The sequence below is a fragment of the Ruditapes philippinarum genome, unplaced genomic scaffold (assembly GCF_026571515.1).
Source record: "Ruditapes philippinarum isolate M1 unplaced genomic scaffold, ASM2657151v2 ctg9128_1_1_1_1, whole genome shotgun sequence".
Taxonomy (NCBI): Eukaryota; Metazoa; Mollusca; class Bivalvia; order Venerida; family Veneridae; genus Ruditapes; species Ruditapes philippinarum.
Genome location: NW_026857006.1, coordinates 1 through 25,988, shown reverse-complemented (window position 1 = coordinate 25,988; position 25,988 = coordinate 1). Strand labels below are relative to the sequence as shown.

Sequence of the window (25,988 nt, the reverse complement as noted above, 5' to 3'; positions counted from 1 at the left end):
TAGTAAAGAATATCTTTTTAAAAATAGAATCAATATAAGACTATGTCTTCTTTTTCTAATAATTTTCTTGACTGTATGATTTGATTCGTATTATATTTGCATGTTAATGTTTATATGTATATACTTTGGAAGAAAATGAGTTTGGACGTAATAAATGTATAAGCCATTTTTAGTAAAAATAATTATACAATATATAAATTGTTATTTTGATTAAGACAATGAGTATGTAAGTTTTTTTCTTATTTGTTTAATTAAGAATTAATCTGACGTTATTTAAAAAATCTAAAAGTATCTGCCATGGTTAAGAACTATTCACTATTTAGGGGTAAAAATGTGTAAGCGACCAGATAGCTCTATCGCTACAGCCGCGGTACATTATTCTGTGCTAAAAGTATCTGCCATTGTTAAGAACTATTCACTATTTAGGTGTAAAACATGTGTAAACGACCAGATAGCTCCATCGCTACAGCCGCGGTACATTATTCTGTAGGTCACATATTCGAGTTCAGGTCAAGCTGAAAGTTTTTCTCATCCTGTGACTGCATATATAACCCCGAGTTTAATTCACTATGCTCTGTAAACATCAGAAATTCAAGGACACAAATCAATATAGTGGGGAAATATGTTGTGGTTTAGAACTGTTCATTATTAAAGAGGAAATGTGTAGCCGGCGGGATAGCTCAGTTGATCTTCTGACAGTCATGGGTTCGAGTCATGGTCAAGCAGTTTTAGTGAGGGTTTAGAAGTGGTTTTTCAACTGACACATGTTTGATTCATTTAACAGCTTGTATTAAATTTGAAATGGACAAGGCATTATTGTATGCATGATACTTTTAGATCTACAAAAGGCATTTGATACAGTTAATCACACTATACTGCACATGAAGAAGTTAATTCTTCTTCTTCTTCTTCATGGAACTTCTAGCATCTGCCATAGGTAATGACATTCTTACATGGTTCAAGTCTTATTTCTGGACAGCAGCTGGTGGATGTGGCTGGTACTCATTTTACTACTGCTCCGAGTACATATGATGTTCCCCTGAGGTTCATTTTAGGTCCTCTTTTATGTCTAATATATGTCAATGACATGTCTGCAACCCTAAGCAATAAGCTTTTATAATATGCTGATGACTCATGTATCCTTGTATCTGGTAAAATAAATCTGACGAAATTCTCTCTGATGGTATGACTCTTATTAGTGATTTGTTTATTGACTAACCATTTTCTTTGCATCTTGGAAGGCAGAGTCTATCCTTTTTGGTTTAAGTTTCAACTTAAACTGGGCCTAGCCTCCAGGTCACATGTAATGGTACTGCTATAAAGTACACAACTTTTGTTAAGTATTTAGGTGCAGGACTTGATCAATTTTTTGGGCGTCGCCTTTGATGCTTTGCATCAATGCTTTTCTTGTACTTAATTATGATACTATTCGCCGGTCTTTAGTAAATCCCGGTCAAAATAATCCGGGAGAGACCGGGAATTACCGGATAAGTACATGCCGCGATAGGACGGCATTTAGTTTTGTTTTGTATGAAACCGGAAGTAAAAGCTCTTCCGGATGAGTCATGTTGTTTTGTCAAAATAAAAATATTTCAACTGAAATGAGTTAGATATTTAAATAATGGCAGAGGGTGGAAAGTCAGAAAATGCTAAAAATACTCTGCCGATTCGCGGGAAAGTAAGACAAGGTAAATTACTTTAGAATATTTGTTTTGGCACTGCTTAAAATTGATTAACAAACGAAAATCCAAACTTTTCTACTTCTAGTTCTACATCATACTGCTTTAAATCGTTTTACGATCACACTAAGCAGGTATACATTGTATACATTAAATGCTGGTGGGCCACTTAGTATTTAAGGGCACCAGTGAGTACTTTTTACCTGGGTGGGTTCTGTCAAGTATAATACTAAAAGGTACACCTAAAAGTAATATGAAAGGCTTACTGACACTTCACCCCCCAGACACTTCACCCTAGGCCCTTTTTTGCAGACACTTCACCCCTCAGACAGTTCACCCCTCATTTTAAGAAATTTGATTGAGACACTTCACCCCTCATTTTTATGCCCCCACAAAGTGGGTGCATATAGCGTTGCACTTGTCCGTCCGTCTTTCCGTCCATCCGTACGTCTGTCCGTCCGTACGTCCCGAAATCTTGTGAACGCAACTCCTCTTAAACCGGATGGCAGATTTTGCTTAAACTTACAGGGATGAACAACCTTAATGTGTAGATGGTCGTAAAGGAAGGAATTTTCGCTGCGACCAAATTTAACAGAATTATGGCCCTTTGTTGATTTTTTCACTATATACTATGTAGAAATTTTGTGAACGCAACTCCTCTTAAACCGGATGGCAGATTTTGCTTAAACTTACAGGGAAGAACAACCTTAATGTGTAGATGGTAGTAAAGGAAGGCATTTTTGCTGCGACCAAATTTAAGAGAATTATGGCCCTTTGTTGATTTTTTCACTATATACCATATAGAAATTTTGTGAACGCAACTCCTCTTAAACCGGATGGCAGATTTTGCTTAAACTTCCAGGGATGAACAACCTTAATGTGTAGATGGTAGTAAAGGAAGGAATTTTTGCCATGACCAAATTTAACAGAATTATGGCCCTTTGTTGATTTTTAGTTTTCAACTTGTGGCACATGTAGTCTAAAAAATATTTGACCTAGAGTCATAAGATTGACAAAACAGTGGCGTGTGGGGGCATCCGTGTCCTATGGACACATTTCTAGTTTTTATTTTGTGTTTAACAATTATTTATGAAGATTATGTTAAATACATTCAATAGTGATTGAGTATGTTTATTGTTTTAACCCGTTGTCTAATAAATTTGAGTTGATTCAATTCTTGAAGTTTTGGTACTTAAGTTTGTTTTCAGTTTGATCTTTACCATATAATAATCATTGAGTTACACTCATTTGGTGATGGTTTGTGCTTTAACTTTGTGCTTAATTTACATAACTGGTGCTATGTATTTGTTTAATAAATGACATTATGAATGATCTTTGTATGAAATGCAGGATAATTGTGTCTGATAATGATGATAAATAATTTATATTTACTATATTTTATAAAGCAACCGATTCATTCATTCATATTCATTTATATCATTTTATTTATTAAGAATAAATTTAATTTTCATACAATTATACCATTTTAATTCAATTATCTAATCAATTGTGAGATAACCGTTGAATAAACAACTAATCAACATGTTGAATAAACAAGGTGACATGCAATAAACACTTAATGGATGAAAGTGCTGTGATATACATTTGCATAAGCATTTTGTTGTTGACCAACTTCTTTTATTTACTTTATAGAAAAAAATTGGATGAGGGGTGAAGTGTCTTACTGATTTTGGGGGGTGAAGTGTCTTAAGGGGTGAAGTGTCTTCAAAATTTGAGGGGTGAAGTGTCTGGGGGGTGAGGTGTCTTGCTACCATATGAAATTAGGCAAAGCCTATGAACGGGGAAGTCGGTAAAAAAATCCTTTCATTTTTCCGTTTTAAAGGTGTCATTCGGTATTATATGTACCCACTTCCGTTTTCACTCGGAACACTCAACGATTATTATTAATCCGAAAAGTTGAGATTTGTTACGTTATCGGAATACACCGCCTTTTATCATTGAGTTACATTGTAAATGGCGGCGCCTTACTAGAACTGACACTGAAAATTTCATTGATAGGTATAGAATTCTATATATTTTTTAATTGTTTTTTATTTTAATTTTCTTTTAAATATACACGTGTAGTCTATAGCCGGGCAAGCCAAAGCCCGGGCCCGCAGGTATTACCTGGGACATCAAATTATAAAACCAACAGCGTCAATGATATAAGCACTTGGTGTCACAAGCAAAAAAGAAATAAATGGGTTAACAACAAGAAGGTGCTCAGCAACCGTGTTTTAAAGAAACAGAAGTTTGTTGACTTGTTTTTAATTTAAAAAGATACTGTAATTTACCTGGGATGTGGAATTACTTTCCCGACTCGGTCCTTTTTGCAGGCCGACAAGTAGATTTTCACGTAGCGGTAGTGCAGGGACAAGTGAATTTCTGAGTAAGATAAAAGGCAAAATGCCGAAATTCTAACCATACTTGATTGTTATTTTCCTGATGTTGTTTAATCCGTGTTTACAATGTGTAAATTTTATTTGTACACCGTCTCCAACAGCACAAATAAATCCATACTATATGATGCAATTCATTAGATATTGAGCATTTCGTTTGATAATTTAAATTACTTTTTACAGTAAAATATAAGTTTGAAGAAAAAAAAAATTTAGGTAAATAAAAAATAACAACAGTCAAATGTAAACCAGTCAACAAATTTCTGTTGCTTAAAACATGAGTTTACAAAATTAAAGCTTGAATAAAAAGCTTCATAGCATTGCCTTTATAAGCTATTTTTAAAAAAAAAATTGGGTCTGGCAAATGTAGACATCTGAAGCATGACAAATACCATAGAATTACAATTTTCATTGTTGTTTTTTATTTTATTATTGTTTTGTTATAAAAAAAAATGAATGACAAAATATCACAAGCTTTTTCTTTTATTTAGGAAGAGTTCCAAGTGCAACAATCCTATCAAGTACAATGCACCTGATATGTAAATTTGATAATGAAAGTAAATGATCCTGTTACACAATTTTTTCATGGTTTTATTTCATTTATAATGCTTAAATTAAGATTTGTTAATTTTGTAATTTCCAATTTAAGCAATATTTATAAAGATATTACCGAATTTAACATTTCATGTAAATAAAGGGAGGTAATTGGAAATTTAGTTTCTATAAATTCTTAGTCAAATTTTCCATAAGAAATGAATGCATATAATTTATTGATTGAATATAATGTGCAACAATATTTGCGGTACACATATTCATCGATGTTTAAAAATTGTTTTATTTGCATAATTATATACTTATATAATTTTTTGCAAGTGTGGTATACACACAGTAACAATATCAATCACAAAACATACAGGATCTTTAAGGAGAATTTTCAAAGTATTACTTTTTGAGCAGTGATGCTTTGCACAATGGACAATGATAAATGATTGACAATTATCTATATATCTAAATTTTTTGGCAATCAAGAGAAAAACATATAGATTTGTTTATTATGCACTACAGCAATGATTTAAGATTTTATATTGTAACTTTTACAGTTTTGAAAATACAAATGTGAAATTGTCTAGGTTGAAGAATACTTAATTAAAGAGTTGTCCCCATTTTATAAAAACAGGAGAGAGTTGTCTTCCCTGTCTGAATTATGATTGAGAAATTGTTAAGAGTGACAATAAATAAGTGAATGAGGAATTGTAAACAGTAACCATTTCAGGCCTTTTTGCCCTTTATATATACAGCTAAGCCGTGAAGTTTAGCTTTAAAATTTAGATTTTCAATTGCAGTTTTTAAAACAAACAGTCATGCACATTCTGGAGGTAGGTTTTGTTGGTTTAATAAATACAGATACTAAGTTTGGCTAGTGAAGTTTTTTTTGCACTTTGAAATATTTATGTTGCGTAGATTGTGCTAGAGTATTTTGTATTTTGTGACTTGTTTTTATTAATACATTATGCAATAGAAAACAGTATTTTATTAATACGTTATGCAACATAAAACAGTATTCCTCACATCTCGGGTCAGGGAAAGTGCACAGGATAACTGAGGAAATGAGCAGTTTTTATACTTTATATCAGTCCTTGGATTCATCGTTACCAGGTCCATGTGATGGTTTTGTTTTGAGGCATTTTTTTTGCATTAAAATAGCAGCAGAAATGAGGTAGATTATATAGAAGGGTAGAGGGGATTTTACTTAATGCTGGCCTTTTCCATTGGTTTAAAAAAATCTTAATAGCCCCTCTATTAATTTTCATGTGGGGTTTGAGATGCTATTGTTACTATAAACAGGGCTGACTTTTCCTTCTATAACAGGGGCCGATATAAGGCCCCTTCACAATTCAAAATTGCACTTTTTTTCACAAAGCGGCAGAAAAAAATTCACAATTTCAAAAGAGATTTCACAAAATATTCAGACTTTGTCTTGGATTACATTGTTTACCTTCCGGTAAAACTTGATTTACACCAATTGCAATAACACAGAAATAGTTTTAATCAAGTTACATGGTTTTTGCGCATGTTAACCGGGTTAATTTACTAACTTGAAGCAGATTTGACACAGGTCAGAAATTATAATCAATCGTTTCCAGTTTCAAAATGTCAGGGAATGCCAAGTAATATGTCATTTTTTTTCACAATTTTATGACACTTTTTTTCACAAAATGAACAGGCCCAGGCCCCTTCAGTTTTGACAAAAAATGCCTGATAAATGTCCTGTGCATTAGTGTTATACAATTAGTAGTCCTGAATCTTGATAATGATAAAACATTATAGGTCTGAAGCTTTAAAAATCCTTCTTTCCCAAAGGGATGACACTTTTTGTCTTGATCCATGTATCAAAGGTCAAGGTCACTATTTCAATTTGAAGATTATGATGTAGGCTAAAAAGTTAATGTATTTGTCCTTACTTCATCAATTGGGTTTTTGTGTTTATTGACATAAAAACTCACATTTTAATTGGGGTCAGTAGGTCAAAATCATCTTGATTTGGCTTAATTATTTCAGTACTATTTGACATTATGAACCTTTTAACTTTAAATGGTTTAAAAGATATAGGTGTAAATTGTTCATGATTGTTTTGAAGTTTAATTATTGGTTGTGATTGTTTTGAGATATTAACTTATATTAGTAGTGATTGTTTTGATGTGTATATAATTTTATTGGTTGTGATTGTTTTGAGATATAAACTTACAGACTAGTAGTAATGATTGTTTTAATGTGTAATATTGGTTGTGATTGTTTGAGGCGTAAATATTGGTTGTAACTGGTTTTATTGTTTGGCAATATTTACCTGAGACTCATTAATTTTTTGAAGCTTTTTCGTTAGTTTCTCTAATTTACATGTATTACTATTTCTAATAGGAAAGTTCTTGATACTTTATTTATACCAACCCCCCGATGGCCTAGTGGTAAGTATGATTGCTTTGCAAGTTAGAATTCTCAGATTTCTTTTAAAAAAATTATGTGCATCATATGTTTCAATTTTTTGTGTCTTTTTTTAAGAAATAAAACAACATAACTTTGAGATATAGATGTATATGTAAATTTTCATAATTTCAATTTGTACAGTCGTACAATGAGTGATTTGCATGCAAAAATGTTTTGCAAAATATAATGAAAAAAAAACACCATAAAATATGTTTAAGATTTGAACCTTAGTGACGACCTTCAGTTTGAAAGTAGAAGTCTTAACTCCTTAAGCCTCGGTCTCACTTACTCCCGGCAGAGCCCAGGACCATCCCGGTAAGTTACCGGGATGATCCGGGACGATCCGGGATGAAATTATTGTTGCGGTCACACTTACCCCGGCAGCACTACGGTAGTTCCCTACTAACCACCCAGGATGCGCTCCGGATTATCCAGGCAGAGCCCAGGTGAAGCTACGGTTCATGCCGGTGCTTCCCCGGTTGTTCCCGGATGACGCCGGAAGAGCCCCGGTTGACCCAGGCATGCGCCCCGGTCGATCCAGGTAGAGCCCCGGCAGGGCCCAGGACGATCCAGGCAGAGCCCCGGTAGAACCCCGGTGGATTGAAAACGCCCGAAAATGATAACTTTGATACATAATTTTTATTAGCTCGACTATTCGATAAGAATAAGTAGAGCTATTGCAGTCACCCGAGCGTCGGCGTCGGCGTAACCACTTATGTTAAAGTTTTTGTAATAGTTCAAATATTTTCAAAGTCCATTGACATATGGCTTTGAAACTTTGCACACTTGTTCACCATCATGACCCCAACCTGTAGACAGGAGGAGGTAACTCTATCAAGCATTTTGACAGAATTATGCCCCTTTTTCGACTTAGAATTTACGTTAAAGTTTTTGTAATAGTTCAAATATTTTCAAAGTCCTTAGACATATGGCTTTGAAACTTTGCACACTTGTTCACCATCATGACCCCAACCTGTAGACTGGAGGAGGTAACTCTATCAAGCATTTTGACAGAATTATGCCCCTTTTTCGACTTAGAATTTACGTTAAAGTTTTTGTAATAGTTCAAATATTTTCAAAGTCCATTGACATATGGCTTTGAAACTTTGCACACTTGTTCAACATCATGACCCCAACCTGTAAAACAGGAGGAGGTAACTCTATCAAGCATTTTGACAGAATTATGCACCTTTTTTGACTTAGGCCTAAAAAAAAAAAATGTTTTGTTAGGGTAATATGCTCTCAAGGAATAGGTAGGGTAGGTCGGATTTTTTTTTTTTTTTTTTTTTTTTTTTACCAGTATATTGAAATTTAGATATGGAAATTTCTGACATCCCTCCCAGGTGGCACAAATACATCCCTTCTATGTTTTCAAAAGACATTTCAGGTGTAACAATCTTAAACTCTCAGCGTTCTTCTGGTGAAGATCACACACCGTTTTAACAAATATTGACGATGTGATCCGCCATTTTGTAACTAAGAGCGGCGATAAAACCTGTACCGTACCCAGGGCTCATCCTGGGGGGAAATTTTAGGGAGAAGTGACTTCCTCGTGAAAAATCGGCAGAAGGGAAACATCCCAATGTGTATGCATTAACATGCATGGCTATATATCCTTTAACTAGAAAAGAAACACAATCTATTTATCAGCTATTTATAAGCTTTCTCATATATTTTTGATAATAATGTGTGTAAGAAAAATATGATGAATAAATTAACTTTATATTTTTACTTTCCTCACTTTTCACAGAAGATTAAGTTACATTGGATAATGATTAATCAAATCTGTCCATCTTGTTCTGTTTACAGAAATTTTTTTGCGATCTTCTATGTTGTAATGTCACATTTATGTGCATATAATTATGCTTATAAAACAATTTTCAAATATCGAAGAATATGTAAAATATGTACTGCAAACATTTGTGCACATTATATTTGATCACTAAAATTATATACATTCATTTCTTATTGAAAAATTCGACTGAGAAATTATAGAAAATAAATTTCTAATTACCTCCCTTTATTTTCATGAAATGTTAAACTCTGTAATATCTTTATAAATAATGCTTTTTGAAATTTATAATATTAATAAATCTTAATCTGAGCGTCATATTTATGACATTAAAACAAATATATATATTGAAACAATAAGAACACTTCTTTCCTGACAAATTTTGTTGTTATATACATGAGCACATGAAATTTTCTTAAATTTTCGCGTGTATGGTGTATCAGAATCAGTAACTTTTTTTTACTGCTAGGTTTGGGCATTTCACCCCAAGCCATGACGTGAGCGACATAACAATTTTTTATTGATGTTAACGGACTGAAATCATCCAAATGAAATTAATTATTTTTAATTGACTAACAGTTTTGTGATAGCGGCAGATCGCCTTTACTTCGGTTAAACACCGCATGTATATCAATTAGGGAAGATTTGCACGTGTTTAGATGATCGGAAAAAATTAATCTATAATTATCGCCAAATCCCGTATTAAACTCGCAAAATATACCCGTTTCGGGCCGATGCTCTCATTATTTACTGTTTAGAGTAGGCGGTCTATCGCTTTGCATACAGGTAAAAGGGTAGTATATAGCGATGCTCTGATTGGATAATGATAATTAGCAGTCGTCATATGGGCGGATACAATCTCTGCTCTTTACATCGGCAAGTAATTACTCTTTGGGAATTAAGATTTTATCGGCGATGTTAACTTCTCTTTGTCAGATCAATTGGGAGAGCGAAATGGAAATATACCCAGCGAAATTTCGCCTGAATTGCCCTTCGCCCTGCTCATTGAGTACCTCAATAATACGGTATTTTCATGGATTTTTTTTTTTTTTTTTGGACACGAAAAAAAACGGTAGGGTCGGCGCATATTATTAGGTAGGGTCGGGTGACCCGAACAAAACAATTTTTTTTTTTAGGCCTTACAATTTACGTTAAAGTTTTTGTAATAGTTCAAATATTTTCAAAGTCCTTAGACATATGGCTTTGAAACTTTGCACACTTGTTCAACATCATGACCCCAACCTGTAGACAGGAGGAGGTAACTCTATCAAGCATTTTGACAGAATTATGCCCCTTTTTCGACTTAGAATTTACGTTAAAGTTTTTGTAATAGTTCAAATATTTTCAAAGTCCATTGACATATGGCTTTGAAACTTTGCACACTTGTTCAACATCATGACCCCAACCTGTAGACAGGACAGAAGGAGGTAACTCTATCAAGCATTTTGACAGAATTATGCCTCTTTTCGACTTAGAATTTACGTTAAAGTTTTTGTAATAGTTCAAATATTTTCAAAGTCCATTGACATATGGCTTTGAAACTTTGCACACTTGTTCAACATCATGACCCCAACCTGTAAACAGGAGGAGGTAACTCTATCAAGCATTTTGACAGAATTATGCCCCTTTTTCGACTTAGAATTTACCTTAAAGTTTTTGTAATAGTTCAAATATTTTCAAAGTCCATTGACATATGGCTTTGTAACTTTGCACACTTGTTCACCATCATGACCCCAACCTGTAAACAGGAGGAGGTAACTGTATCAAGCATTTTTTTTACTATCAAGCACTAAGAATAGTCGAGCGTTGCTGTCCTACCGACAGCTCTTGTTTAATATAATATCTATTGTTCCAGAATAGTAATTCATGATGATTTTCTGAAAAATCCTTATGCCATACTGGATAGAAGGGAAATGGGAAGGCTTTTAATACAAACAAGTTCAATCATCACAAATTGTCCTTATTTTTTTTAAATGATCCGAGCTTTGCCGGGGCTCTACCGGGATCAACCGTAGCTCTACCTTTATCCTCCGGGGCTCTGCCTGTAGTTACCGGGGCTCTGCCGCCATATACCGGGGCTCTACCGTAGCTCTACTGTAGCTCTACCGGCTATATCATACCCCGGATCATTCCCGGTTTGTGCCGGCAGAGCTACGGTGCTTTCCCGGTATCACCCCGGTCGTTCCCGGCAGAGCTAAGGATGATGCCGGCAAAGCTATACCTTCCCGGATCATCCCGGACCACCCCGGTGATATTAAATATTTTATTCCATCCGGGGTCGAATGCCGGATGTTCCTGGATCATCCCGGATCATCCAGGACGTTGCCGGCAGAGTTACGGATGTACCCCGGTCGTTCCCGGATCACCCCGGACGTCTACCGGGGCTCTGTCGGGATGTAAGTGAGACTGTAGCTTTATCACTGAGGCTAGTTTAACAAGTGTTGTGTTGGTAAGTTGAATTTATACATAAACCATGTAGACTGTTATGTCTATATGATTTACTTCAGAATCTGACAATTACTGACAAAAGGTCATTGAATATTCAAATGTCTCAGATCAGTATAATGCCAAACAATAAATGTTACATTGGTTGTAACTTTTTTGATGTGTAAATATTGGCTGTGACTGTTTTGAGGTGTAAAATTATCACAAGTAGTAGTGATTGTAGTAAGTGATTGTTTTGAAATGTACTTATAATTGGTCTTTTTGTTTATAAAGGATCTAAATATTGGTTGTGACTGTTTTGAAGTGTAAAATTATTATTAGTAGAAGTGATTGTTTTGAGGTGTTCTATTTGTTGTGATTGTTTATAAAGGGTCTAAATATTGGTTGTGAGTGTTTTTAGTAGTAGTAGTGATTGTTTGATGTGTAAATGATTTGGTTGTGATTCAGCTTTGAGGTGTGAATTTTGCTTTTGATTTTTTCATACATGTACTATCATACTATCATATCCGTAAACTGTAAAATAAGTACATATATGTATTATAGTCTTGCTGCTGGTTAACACCTATCCTTCGCCCTTATTGGGAGGGAGTTGATGATTTAAGACTCATTGGGTAAAATATGGTATACAATATCCTGTGAGGTTGCCAGTAGGATTTCTAGTACTGTCATGTTTGAGAAAATATCATCTAATATAATATCTTATTATCTATTACCTGATGAAGTATCATATTGTATTTTGTGTTATCATGACCATGTGACGTTACAATTGTTTTGTGTATCTATTTGCATGACTATGTAGATGTACTATGCGCAAGTCTAAATGAAATGGCTGTTCTGTTCATAAAAAACTAATAGCCAATGATCATGCTAGATTGTGAAATATCCATACCTTAAGGCTTATGTGGAATATGATAAGTATGAAAATAACTTTCCTGCAACGGGTATTATCATCATATGATTCAAATTTCTTTAGATCATTTAGAGTCATGAAAGAAATTAATAGAGAGAAAAAAATTCTATTGTTTCCATGGCATCAAATAACTACATGTAATATTTGAAATAAGTGTATATATATTATATACAGAAATAAAGATTAACTTTGTAATATAAAATGTCCATGTCTTGTTCAATTTAGTATCTCAGTTAAACAGTTACTGTTTATTCAGATCTTAATAATATTGTAGTTGATTGTTAATACATGAAGATCATGATAATAAAAGATATGGGTATCAGATTGATTAAGAGCTTATTTAATCTTGCTTATGTGCACATTTTAATTGCATTTTATAGTATCTAATATTTTAATTTTGTTTAAAAGCCCTCAATGCGTGACATCATTATTATTTTCTAGCAACAATATAAGAAACTGGTCTGACTTGTGAATTTGAAATGGTTCAAGTTATTTAATGGTTGAAACTAACAAACATGGACATGAATTTTTTGCTCACAGATTGATAAACAGGGAGGGCTCAGTTTGTTTGGAAGATCTTCCATTTAATGGCTATGATTAATATTGAGTATTTGGAGGTCATAATTATGATCTTGACCTTCACCCTATGACTTCTAAGACAATTTTGCTGTTTATTATTATGCCCCCGCCATGTAATGGCTGGGGCATATAGTGTTACCCTGTTCCGTCCTTCCGTCATTCTGTCATTCCGTCATTCTGTCATTCCGTCATCATCAGTTTCCGTTCATTATCTAAGTAACGGTTGTACATATTCAACTCAAATTTGACATATGGATATGTCATGAGAAAATACAGGTCAAGTTCGAATTTGGTCATGGTTCGATGATTTTTGGCAGAGTTATGCCCCTTTTACTTTGAAAATAATATGAAATTTTCAGTTTCCGTTCATTATCTCCCAAACAGTACAACACATTCAAATCAAATTTGACATATGGATGTCATGACAAAATACAGGTCAAGTTCGAATTTGGTCATGGTTCGACGATTTTTGGCAGAGTTATGCCCCTTTTACTTTGAAAATAATATGAAATTTTCAGTTTCCGTTCATTATCTCCCCAACGGTACAACACATTCAACTCAAATTTGACATATGGATATGTCATGACAAAATACAGGTCAAGTTCGAATTTGGTCATGGTTCGACGATTTTTGGCAGAGTTATGCCCCTTTTACTTTGAAAATAATATGAAATTTTCAGTTTCCGTTCATTATCTCCCCAACGGTACAACACATTCAACTCAAATTTGACATATGGATATGTCATGACAAAATACAGGTCAAGTTCGAATTTGGTCATGGTTCGACGATTTTTGGCAGAGCTATGTCCCTTTTACTTTGAAAATAATATGAAATTCACAGTTTCTGTTCATTATCTACCCAACAGTGTTACATATTCAACTCAAATTTGACATATGGATATGTCAAAGGTATGGGCAGGTCAAGTTGGAATTTGGTCATGGTTCGATGATTTTTTGGCAGAGTTATGCCCCTTTCACTTTGAAAATAATATAGATACATCTTAGGAGTAAGCAGTTTTAGTTTGAATTTGGTCGTGGTTCAATGATTTTGGACAAACTTATCTTTCTTGAATATTTGAAAAATTTTGAACTTTCAGTTTCAGCACTCATACTTTTGTGGAAATGTATGTAGCCATTATTTTGGCTACAAATATGAAATATGCTATTTTCAAAAGGTAAAGACTGAATAATTTCAGTGCCTTGAATATTTTATGAAAATGGTTTGTGTTAACATTGAAAAGTTTTAAGGGCTTTGAACTTAAAATGAAAACAATAATTTGTGCAAACAAATTTGGAACTAATTATTATAACATCTGAAATTTTGGCTGCATGCGGGGGCATCCATGGCATGATGACACATTTCTAGTTCATTATCATATACTTGTACAAATGTAGATCTACATGTGTAGTTAGCAAAATGTGTTTGTTGAAGTGACCACATAATTAATCTTGGTCAAATGCCTTCTCAAATTGGCAACAGTGTGTGTTTATTTGAAGTGGCCACACAATCTTTGAAAACAACAACAGCCTTTAGCATAACAAAATATCCTAAGTATACAAAACAGAAGGGGAAATGGCTAAAACTAAACTCTTGAGTCATTTTTTTTGTTTTGTTTCATTGGCAATTAAGAGTCAGTTACAATGTACATTCTCTTGTATAGTAATTTATCCCCTATGGCACTTATAACATACCAATTTACATGTATAATAACAGGCTTCTAACTTGTAACATTGTGGTTAAACACTCTTGTTAATTATTAAGTGAATGTTGTAGTTGACATGACATGAACATGTTGTTATGTTGAGCATGTTCTAGCTGTGTTCATAATGATACGGAAGTACATTTTATTCTTCCAACAATTGCTTCTTTATATATGTACTGTAAAAGGGTTATATTTGTATATACTTCCATATCATTAAACAATTACATTATTACAAATGATCACAAATGATTACAAATGAACTGAAGAAAAATGTTTATATCTTTAATAATAATACAATAAAATAATTTGTGTATTTCTGCATACATCAGATCTTTATGCATTAAAGATATATATAAATTCAAATATGACTGTGTTTATAAGTAATTCAATCACTATATTTGTATGTTAGAAGTATTTTTTACTAACAGAATTTCATAAAATTAATATTAGTTAATATTCATAAAAATGCATTGCAAGAATCTAGATACTTGCATGGTTAGCTTTGACGTACATTTCATTAAATCTATTTCTGAATTCAAATGTAATGTGTTGTTGAATTGAATCCCATGATTTTGAATGGGATTTATCAATGATGTTTTAATATAAGCCAATACACTTTCAAAGTTTAACCATAATATTGTGATTAATAAATGCCCTCAAGCCCTATGAACTAGTATGATACTTTAATAACAGTATTTTTTATGATGTAAACTATCTGAAGTATATACCAATTCTTGCAGCATTTAGGCGTTAAATAAAATATTGTTTCCTCTACCGCTACCTTAGTAACCCCGAAAAATGTTATTGCCAATATAATGATTTTTTTCCCCTTTAATAAACACGGAGGCTGTCAGTCATTCAATTAGAATCATATCTTCAAATCTGGGTTATATGTTGAATAAAACTAAATAGTTCTAAACTTTATAAATATGCTATAAAGCTTTCTCAACATTAAATATCAAAGCCCATATGATTCAGATATAAAAATATAATTATGGTCAATAATGATATTTCTACAATAATTTTTCATTACAAAAACGTACCTACCTGCCCAAATTGACATTATTGCGAGAGGTGAAACAATTAAGATAATTTTAAGGCTGGCCTTTAATGCACAACTTTTTTTGTGCGATTAAATTGCTGAGCTTTTGATTAAAAAGTATTTTGTAGTAATTTTAAAGCAAAGTTAGAAGTCAATTCTGATTGAAATGATGTGAAATGATGTGACCTTAGTTCTAAGGCTCCACTGATTTTAGTTTAACCTATATTGTCATTTGATGCAGCAGTTACAATAATATAGTTATATATTTTTCTTTGTTCACGCACTGTCCATGTAAGATAGACTGTTTTTCATCGATTATTACCAATATAACACTTTTTATGCATAGTCTATGATTCAATGAAATTTTGTTGTTTAATGGTATTACAGAAGAACTCATTCATGTTATTTACTGTGTTAATTATTTTTTGTTACATGACATAGACAAATAGGTAACAATATGGTTTCTGTATTTTCAGTACGACAAGAGTGGGCAGTGTACGAGGATGGGGCATTTGCTCATCAACTGCAGAATGAAGAAAGTATGTTTTACTGTTTGCCTTTGTTTTTCACAATCTAACTATGTCAATGGCTGACCCACCGCTGTGCATTCCAGCCTCACCAAATAAGCCTGACTCTTGATACTTTCTTGTGTGGGAGAATATAAGATATCAATCTAGGGAAGATGGCTGGTTTTACTGCGGTGGCAGGTCTTGCCAGAACAAAATTGTATTGAGTGGAGTGTTTTTGCCCCTCCCCATGCTATCAGTCTGATCTTTCTATTTCTGTATGAATATGATGCAGACTAAAACTATAAAGTGGTCATGTTGAGAAGGCATTGTGTTTTATTTTCAAAATTTGTTCAACAAGTCAATGACAAAACAAATGTTGTTGGACTAATCTTTGTTAACAGTTTATTGATATCTTAATTGTCTTATTTTCATTTGTATTAAAACTGAATGCTTTATTATTTTCTTTTATTAAATACCAACCTTGACAAAATGTTTAGAACCGTTTATTACACTTTTGTTATTTTGGTGTACATGTGTGTGGAGAAATATGTAAATGTAAAAATTGAAAAAAATTTTTTTTTCTCTTTCTTGTACTCTTCATGTAAAATTAGAAAAGAGCTACGTCACGACAAATCCAACATAATGGGTTTGCGACCAGCATGGATCCAGACCAGCCTGCGCAGTAGCGGTCTGATCAGGATCCATGCTGTTTGCTTACAAACCCTATTACAAGTAGAGAAAGTGATAGCAAACAGCATGGATCCTGATTAGACTGCGCGGATGCGCAGGCTGATCTGGATCCATGCTGGTCGCAAACTCATTATGTTGGTTTTGCCATGATGCGGCTCAAATAATGTTTATGTTTGTTTTTTAGTTGATCGTCATTATGGTTTGAACCGTTTTAATCGACGGACTGTACGTGAAGACATTCCATTAGCTAAAGTTGTACAGTCTGACGAGGAATTGCGGCTTCAAAATGAAAGATTCCAGGAGTTACAGGCCCTCAGAGTGCAGTATGTACATTATGAATTTTATTTGTATTTGTAGAAGTTGGAAAAGTAATTTGGGGAGATTTGTTCTTGGGGAAAAAAAAGAGGTGTACTGAAGGTTGATAGTTTTGTAGTAAAATAAATGCTATTTATTAGTAGCTGTTTAACCCTTTACTCCATATTTACGCGAAACAACGCACTTTCGACCCCCCCATCCTTTTTAAGGCCTCGAATAGTGGAAAAATGCCCTATTTGGGCCCCAAACACATGTTTTCGTTTGAGAAATGTTGTTAAAAAAATTGAGCACTTTTTTGGCGCCGCCCTTATCCCAAAGTAAATCAGGGAGTTGCCAGAAGGGGGATGTGCCCCCTTCTGTTAGGGGAGTTTGAAGGGGGCGGAGTCCCCCTCATCGCTAAGAAAATTTTGGACTTGTGAGAGGCTAAAAATGACCACAGGCAGATTATAATGTAACGTGTAACAAACGCTGAAAAGCCTTTGACTCTATCTCAATCCCTTGAGAAGTTGCAGCACTTTGAAATAAATTTTGATGGAAAAAATCGAGGCAAAATAGTGATTTTTGGCAATTTTGAGATGCCCCCTCGTTGCCATGGTAACAGGAAATTTAAGACTGAGCATGTCGTTACAAAGGCAATGGTCCAGTCAACATTTGTGCCAAGTTTGATTAGTATTGAAGCATTTTTCATAGTTTCATAGCAGTTTGAACTTGTAACAGGAGGCTTTTCAGTGAAAACGGCCATTTTTCACAATATGCTCATGGGGGAAAGGGTTAACTAAAAAAAAAAAAAGTTACAAAACAACAATTTTTCACCAAAATTAGGTGAAAGACCACATATTAACATTGAAAAACTAGTTTTTAGGTGATTTCAAAGTTTTTCATCTTTTTTTGTTAACCCTTTACCTCATATATACGCGAAACAACGCACTTTCGACCCCCCCCTTTTTTTTAGGCCTCAGGGAGTGAAAAAATGTCCTATTTGGGCCCCAAACACATGTTTTCCTTTGAGAAATGTTGCTAAAAAAATTGAGCACTTTTTCGGCGCCGCCCCCCATCCAAAAGATACATCAGGGGGTTGCCAGAAGGGGGATGTGCCCCCTTCTGTTAGGGGGGTTTGAAGGGGGGCGGAGTCCCCCTCATCGCCAAGAAAATTTTGGACTTGTGAGAGGCTAAAAATGACCCCAGGTCGATTATAATGTAACGTGTAACCAACGCTGAAAAGCCTTTGACTCTATCTCAATCCCTTGAGAAGTTGCAGCACTTTGAAATAAATTTTGATGGAAAAAATCGAGGCAAAATAGTGATTTTTGGCAATTTTGAGATGCCCCCTCGTTGCCATGGTAACAGGAAATTTAAGACTGAGCATGTCGTTACAAAGGCAATGGTCCAGTCAACATTTGTGCCAAGTTTGATTAGTATTGAAGCATTTTTCATAGTTTCATAGCAGTTTGAACTTGTAACAGGAGGCTTTTCAGTGAAAACGGCCATTTTCCACAATATGCTCATGGGGGAAAGGGTTAATAGGAGTTAACCAGTTATTCCACCAAGGTGACATATTGTTCTCATTCCTGGACAAACTCTTTGCTTAAGTTTTTACATACAAGTTGGTAGCTCCAATACTACATAAGGGAATGGGTTGAAACTTGAAACATTTGTTTTCTGTGGTTAAATGATCTTAATAAAGGGTACAGGTCCTATAACTCTGAGTTATGCCCCTTTTTCTTACTGTCAATCACTGAGAATAGTCAAGCTCACTGTCTTTATTACAGACAGCTCTTGTTTCTTTGTTCATTTGAGGATATTACGTAATATAACTAATATTTTTAACATAACAGAATTATTGAATGATGTGATAACTTGATTTCAGGGCCGAGGAAGATGAAAAAGTTGCCAAGAAATTAATGGAACAAGAACAGTTACAGAATCAGGCCAGTAAAATGGCTATTGAACTCACAGATGAGGTGAAACATAAAATATATTACGACATTGTTCAATGTTATCATGTATATAATTAAAACCAATTTAAGGAATGAATTCTTTTGTGTTTACAGTAATGCAGATTGGCTGGCTTGGAATCTAATTGTTTCACTGGTATTTCTTGCATATCAGACTGGTATTTCTTGCATATAAGACTGGTATTTCTTGCATATCAGACTGGTTTTTCTTGCATATCAAACTGGTGTTTCCATTAGTTTTCCTGTGCTGGAAATATTATCTGGTATGGGGTGACAAATGAGTCGCATGCTACACAATGGCGTCATTTTAGCACAATTTATGAATGAACCTGGCAGCTGTGGCCGGGAGGTTATGGTCATAGACTTCAAACCACTTCAACTCCTCATAGCTGTGGGTTCGAATCCTGACAGGGACATTGGATTCTTTCATTAGATGCCTGTTTGTTCCTAAAATAATGCACGAAAGAGCACCTAAGGTCTTCCTCTTTCTGTAAAGCTGAAAAGTCTGAATATGACCTATACTGTGTTGGTTCAACTGAAAACCCAACCAAATTTTTTTTTTAAATGAATGAACCGTGTAAAAATGACATCATTTCTGCATATTTTAGAATGGAACTGCATGCTTAGAATGATGTCATTTTGCTTTTATGAATAAAGTTGTAAATTCATATATATACTTAAGTAAGACAATAATTTCTTGACATTGGTGTCCGTGAAAAAAAAAAAAATTATTGAGGAAAAGAATTTAAAATATGATAAAATATGGTAGAATATCCAAGAAAAAATACCTTACATGCATTTTCCATTCAGATAAGTATATCTGTTCCTCGAGTACCTGCCCATAGTCACTGGGTGGCCTGATTAACACAAAAGAACACATTGTCCTAGTCAGTTTTGATAAAATTCAGCTCCTAAAATGGGCCAAGCTGAAAGATCTGCCTATCACCAATAGAAGGTTACCGTCTTCTGACTTTTAAATCAGCCAATCAATGACTGCTGTTATGTTTTTGAAAGTGGATTAGATTCTATTTTTATCACAAGCTAAAATATACTTATCTAAATTAAAATTGTTAATTTTTATTTATCAGCATATTGCCAAAGAGTTGATGGAGCAGGACCAGTTACAGAATGAGGCACGGAAAATGGCAAGGGAACTAACTGATGAGGTATGCAATTACTTGATAAAGGTTTTGGGGACCTCCATTGGAAAAAATTAAAGGTCATTGACCTCAAATAACTTGTATCCCAGTTCTCTGTGTTCCAGTCCTGCCATAGATAGTTCCCGATTTTACAATATTTACCTCCCTTGCCAAAAGCGGCAGCCATTTTTGGGTCAATCATTTATACAATACAATGGACAAAATATGATTTTTTTTATATTTATATCTAGTTCAAGGATAACTCTTTACGGCAGTAACGAGGCTCTGCTGAGTTTTCACTTTATATTTACCTGAGAGCTAGATATTACTGTCTGTAAAGACAGCGAGTGTTAGATTCCTTTTCTTGCATATTACATTCTAAAAGAAATAACTAAAATTAATATATATAATATATGGCTATTTTCATATTTGACACTGTACCTCTACTCTGGCATGTACAGAAGTACTACTACTGGTAAACTGCGTGACAGCATGCCTAGGAACGATGCGGTGGCTGAACTGTGCTCTGGTAAATTCAATGTGCCTTACTGCCATGATCTGGAGTGAAATATGCCAATATCACAATTTTTAACATATTTTAATGTCTCGACACTGACCCCTCTCTTAATAACTAATAGACTGATCGAAAATCAAAAATAGGAGACAATTTCATCATAAAGAATAATCAAGGTAAAGGGTTTCACAATGTATAATTGCTATCACCTGTTATTATGTATTTTTTCCCATATTTATAAGGAATATGCCAAGGCTATCCAAGAGAAAGAAAAACAGAAATACGAAAGACACTTAGAAAAGAAAAAGTTGCAAAAATTAAAAAAGGAACGAGAAAAGATAGAGAAAACACAGGCTCAGAGGACCGAAGAGGCGAGGCTGAATGTTAGAGGTAAGGATGTTGAAAAAACAACAACAACAAAAAAACACTGATGGTCTAATTACATGTAGTAGCAAGTAAGCCAAACTAAAGTTATTTTCTTAGCTATTGGATTTTTAATATAAGCATGAAAATATGAATATATGATTTAAAGGTGCATGCCTCCAGATGAGTAAAAAATATTTCAAGAAAATTGAACTTAGTTAGTAACAATGTACTAAGATTTTACGAAAAGTAAAACAATATCCAAAGATCAAAGTAATATTATTTACATGTTATTATAGGGTTTACACACGTTTTTTCGTGTTATAACATCTGCAGAGTCCAGAGGAACAGTTGGTGCCCGAGCCTGGTAGGGCGAGGGCTCCAACTGTTCTGAGGCACTCTGCAGACGTTATAACACGAAATAAACATGCATTGACGCTTTTATAGTATAGAATTTTAAAATAGATTCATGATGTATATTAAATACAAAACACATACATTATATCCTTGTGCTTGGACGGTATTTATCCAATTCAACATGTTTTACGTATGCGTTTTATTTCACCGGGGCCAACAACTTTGGAAATACAAATGCTCAGAACTGAAAGAAATTTCGAATTTTGATTTTATTTAACTAACTTTTAAACTTAACATTAGCGATTTATTAACTCAAGAAAAAAACACTAAATTTATCTACCCAAGACAAAACGTGACCCTCAGAAATTTCTAAAATGATTTCAGATTGACGGTAGAAAAAAAATCAGTGACATCAGAATCTTTTTTTTTTCAAGCACACAAGTTAATAAAAAAATCAGGCACTAAACATTATTCTCTCAAAGAAATATAAAGAGCATTTATCAATATAAATATCAATAAAACATCATTTTCTAATATTCATTAGTGTTATCTTGTTTTGTAAGTTAATTGGAGGGTTAAACTGAATGACAGATATTTGTTTACATTAACAACTGTCCGTTTCATAGAAAGGGCGACAACTAAGATAAGCGGCGATGTCTTTACGCCGAATTTCTGGCATAGTTACTTTAATGCTGCGCACTGTTATGAGATTGAGGCCCTCGAATTAATAATTTCAATATAACTCTTTGGCAAAAAGCAGGGCTCACACTGGCTCAAATAAAATAATAGCCAATATTTTCTACTTAAAAAAATAATAGCCAAAGGTTCAGCGGACTATTCACGATTTAGCGATCAACAACATAAGCAGTTGATTAAATAAACATTACATATAAAACTTTTTCAGTTTTATAAAGATTCTCAAATAAACTGATACATTTGTGTATATTGATAACTACCTTTTTTTTACATAGAACCACAACTTTAATTGTTATTATAGAACAAAATAAAAATGTTATATAGTATAATAACTGTATAAGAATAAAATAAAAGATTCATTATAACTTTATATAATGCTGTTATCAGACAATTTCTTTTGTTTGTTCTAATCAATTTTATCAGCTATAACCACTGTCAATTTCCACATTTCACACAGAACTGGAGTAGATCTAGGTCATATTAGCCTATAGAAATAATTAACACTTGCAAACTCATTCACAGAATGCAGCCTTTTTTCTGAATAACTTACTGACAAATGTCATCATCACCAATGTAATACAAATTTTCTGCCATAATACTAAAGATTTTTAAATAGAACATAGCTTATTTTCACCTTTAAATAAATATCAAAATTATCGGTGTCGCGAAAATATGTGACAATCGGATTTTTTTCTGTTTTCTGAAGAAATATTCACAATTTTGGTTGTGGTGCAAATAGTTGGTTGGAAGTAAATACTTTTTAAATATTTTATCAATGTTTTCCACTGGCGATTTAGTCAAGCAGCTTAAAACAAAAAAATCAAAATTTGCCATTACTGCAATTTACGGTAAATTTTGTGTTGGTCAATATCCAGTTTATCAATTTTAAGAAGATTATTTTGTGGCTAATTGACGGATATTTGATGGCTATTATAATGCTGGACAATATCTTTAAAGTACTTAAACAATTTTACATATCGCATGTATTTTTATCACCTGCATGTATTTTTATCACCTCGGGCAATAGTAAGCAACACGTGACCGATAAAAAGTTGACACTCAATTATATCTACCCCGCTGGTGTTAATTGGGTCTACTGCAGTCATTATCGATTTTTACACCTTATGTAAACACTGTTGGAAGTAAAAAATAATCGCCAGATTTTGTAGCCAAAATGCAAAAATAATCGCCAATCTTATAAAATAATCGCAAATGGCGACTATGGCGACCGACAGCGTGAGCCCTGAAAAAGGCCAAATCGTCATTTGTTTGTTTGTTTACTGGGCCCTGTATGTGTTGCACAAAGTAAAACCGGGCTATAACAAGAGCACGTGACTATGTTAAAGCATGGTTTTGGCCCCTTTATAACGTGGGCAAAAGAAGGAAAAATAGCCGATTTTATGCTATAATTGCCATTAATGACTGGTTTTGCAGTATTTATCATAAGCTATATATCTACTATTATTTTGTCTGCTGAACATGTACATTAGTTTTAATACATAATTTGCATTTTACTTTTTTGGCAATAACAGACAATCTGAGAATTTAAGAACCCACATAAATGTCTTATTTTGACAGGACCGTGATATTTCATGCCCAGAAAATTAAGTGAATTCACAGTAGAATATATGACAGAAATTTTGTTTCTTGCCTGTGATGGTGTTTGAACTCACTCAGAAAGTGATCCTTAGATAACGAAGCCGGCCTGTGAACCACCTGTCCATGCTGCCACTACACTCACCCATGCTGCCACAGTGCCACTACCCTCGGCAATGTCACCTTGGCAATGTCACCACTACAATGATTATAGATGATATTGATCGTAGTAGATCTATAATAAATATAATAATAATGCTGTCCCAGTCAATGAATTTAAGATTTTGAATTTACTAGCCCGAATCCCAGTTTTGAATTTATTCTACTATATATTTAACTTAATTTTCTTAAAATTTTCACTGGCCCGAACTAATTTTCACTGGCCATTGGCTACCGGGCTGGTGCCTAATTCGATGACTGCTGTCCGAAAATATTAGTACAACATTTAAAATATGATACTGTCTGAAGAACTGAAAGTGTACAACATTGAAAGCACTAACAGAAATAAATTTATAAAAAGTGAACATTATTTATTTTCTGCATTTCCCAGAAACTTTTTTTTTATATGTAATAATATATATAAAAAAGTAGGTTTTGGGAAATGCAGAATATAAAGTTTGTTAAATTTTTATACATTTTTTTCTGTTAGCGCTTTCAATGCTTGTACATATCTTCAGACAGTAATGTATAATATAATCATAACAAGTATAACAATGACGTAACAATATAAACGTGAGGGGAACGTAAAAATAAAACATGGTGCGGCAAATACAATATTCTTTACTCTTTTACATTAGAAGTATTGAATTGTAATTATATATATATAAACATGTAATTGAAATGATTTCAGGGAGTACAGAAGATCTAGATGATCGTATGGCAGAGATGAACGTACAGAATGGAGGGGTAGCTATGAGGTATAATACCAGGTAGTGGTTTAACCGTACTAACATATAGTTCACACTTATAGTTTCCTTTTTGCATCTTTCTTTAAACCTATTGCCCCACTAAATGCACTTTTTTAAACCGTTGACCCGCTAAATGCACTTTTTTTTAAACTGTTGTCCCGCTAAATGCACTTTTTTCAACCTTTACTCGGTATATGCACTTTTTTCAACCTTTACTGGGTAAATGCACTTTTTCAACCCTTACCCCACTTAATATCTAAAATGGACTGGTCCGTCTTTACAATATAGACAAATCATTTTTCATTTTAAAGCAGCATGCCTCCAGATGAGCCAAAGTATTTTAATAAAATCAAACTTGAGAAAAATGTACTAAGATTTTAAGAAAAGTAAAAAAGGTTCAGGTTCAAGTAATAATTTACATGTTACAGTGCACTCCGGATACAACGAATTTAAACAAAACATGAAAACACAACCTACGCCTTACTGCGTGTGTTTTTTCATTAATATGAACATTTTAAAATTCGTTTTCAAAAGTCACGCAGTGCATTTCTCATGAACACCGAATAACACCACAAGAAATTAGCCGCTCCCTTTGTGCTAATCACTCAATGATGACATTAAGGAGTGCTGACAAAACAAGCTGACACATTTAACCGCTAATTGCTCGACCCATAATCTTGTCCCGCGTCAATAATTTCTTCCTTTGTTGACTTTTATTATTGGTCATCATTGTTTTCCTCAAGGTGACAAACTGATGCAGACGAAGTGCAAATGAAGTGACCTCGTTAAAATTCTGAAAAATACGCATGGGACGGCGAAATAATGTATGTTGTAACCGATATCTCGCTAAAACCGATCTCGTTATAAACGATAAAAAATGAAAGGAAAATAGAAGGGAAAAGGCCGGGACACAGTAGAATGTACGTTGTAAGCTGTATCTCGTTAAAACCAATCTCATTATAAGTGGATTAGACTGTATTTTCAATTAATGACCGATTTTTCAGTATTTATAGCTATATTTTTACTTCGTTACTAACACAGTTAAGGCTATTTTTGCTTATTTTTATCTATTTTTGGTAATGTAAGTGCCATTGATAATGTGTTAATTGCTTCTGTTGTTTACTTCACAATTTGATACTTTATAATTAATTTTCAAATTTTTCATGAAAATCAGCATGTATCTGGAGGTGGCTGCTTTAAGGGAAAAATTCCAAAATATGTACTGCCTGAGGTTTCTGGATGAACTTGGATGACTTGTTATATGTTTAGATGCTGTAGCCATCTCAAGGTTATATAACTGTTTCCTGATTCTTGTCTCGAGGATTTTAATTGGTCAGTGTACATTCTGGTGGGAGTTTCTGACCAATCAGATTCCTGAGCTTAGAGAATTTTTTATAAATCTCAAACTCAGGAGAC

At 33.8% G+C, this 25,988-nt stretch overlaps 1 protein-coding gene across 1 annotated transcript; it reads left to right on the top strand.

The window, feature by feature from the left end:
* Positions 1-1,513: 1,513 nt before the first annotated feature.
* Positions 1,514-24,593, top strand: LOC132748441 (trichohyalin-like; the record flags this gene model as incomplete). Its single annotated transcript, XM_060738055.1, is given in 7 exon segments — positions 1,514-1,688; positions 16,007-16,069; positions 16,914-17,052; positions 18,912-19,005; positions 20,088-20,165; positions 20,895-21,042; positions 24,515-24,593. Coding segments are annotated over 7 exon segments (668 nt in total), but the record flags the coding sequence as incomplete, so codon positions are not given.
* Positions 24,594-25,988: the final 1,395 nt, after the last annotated feature.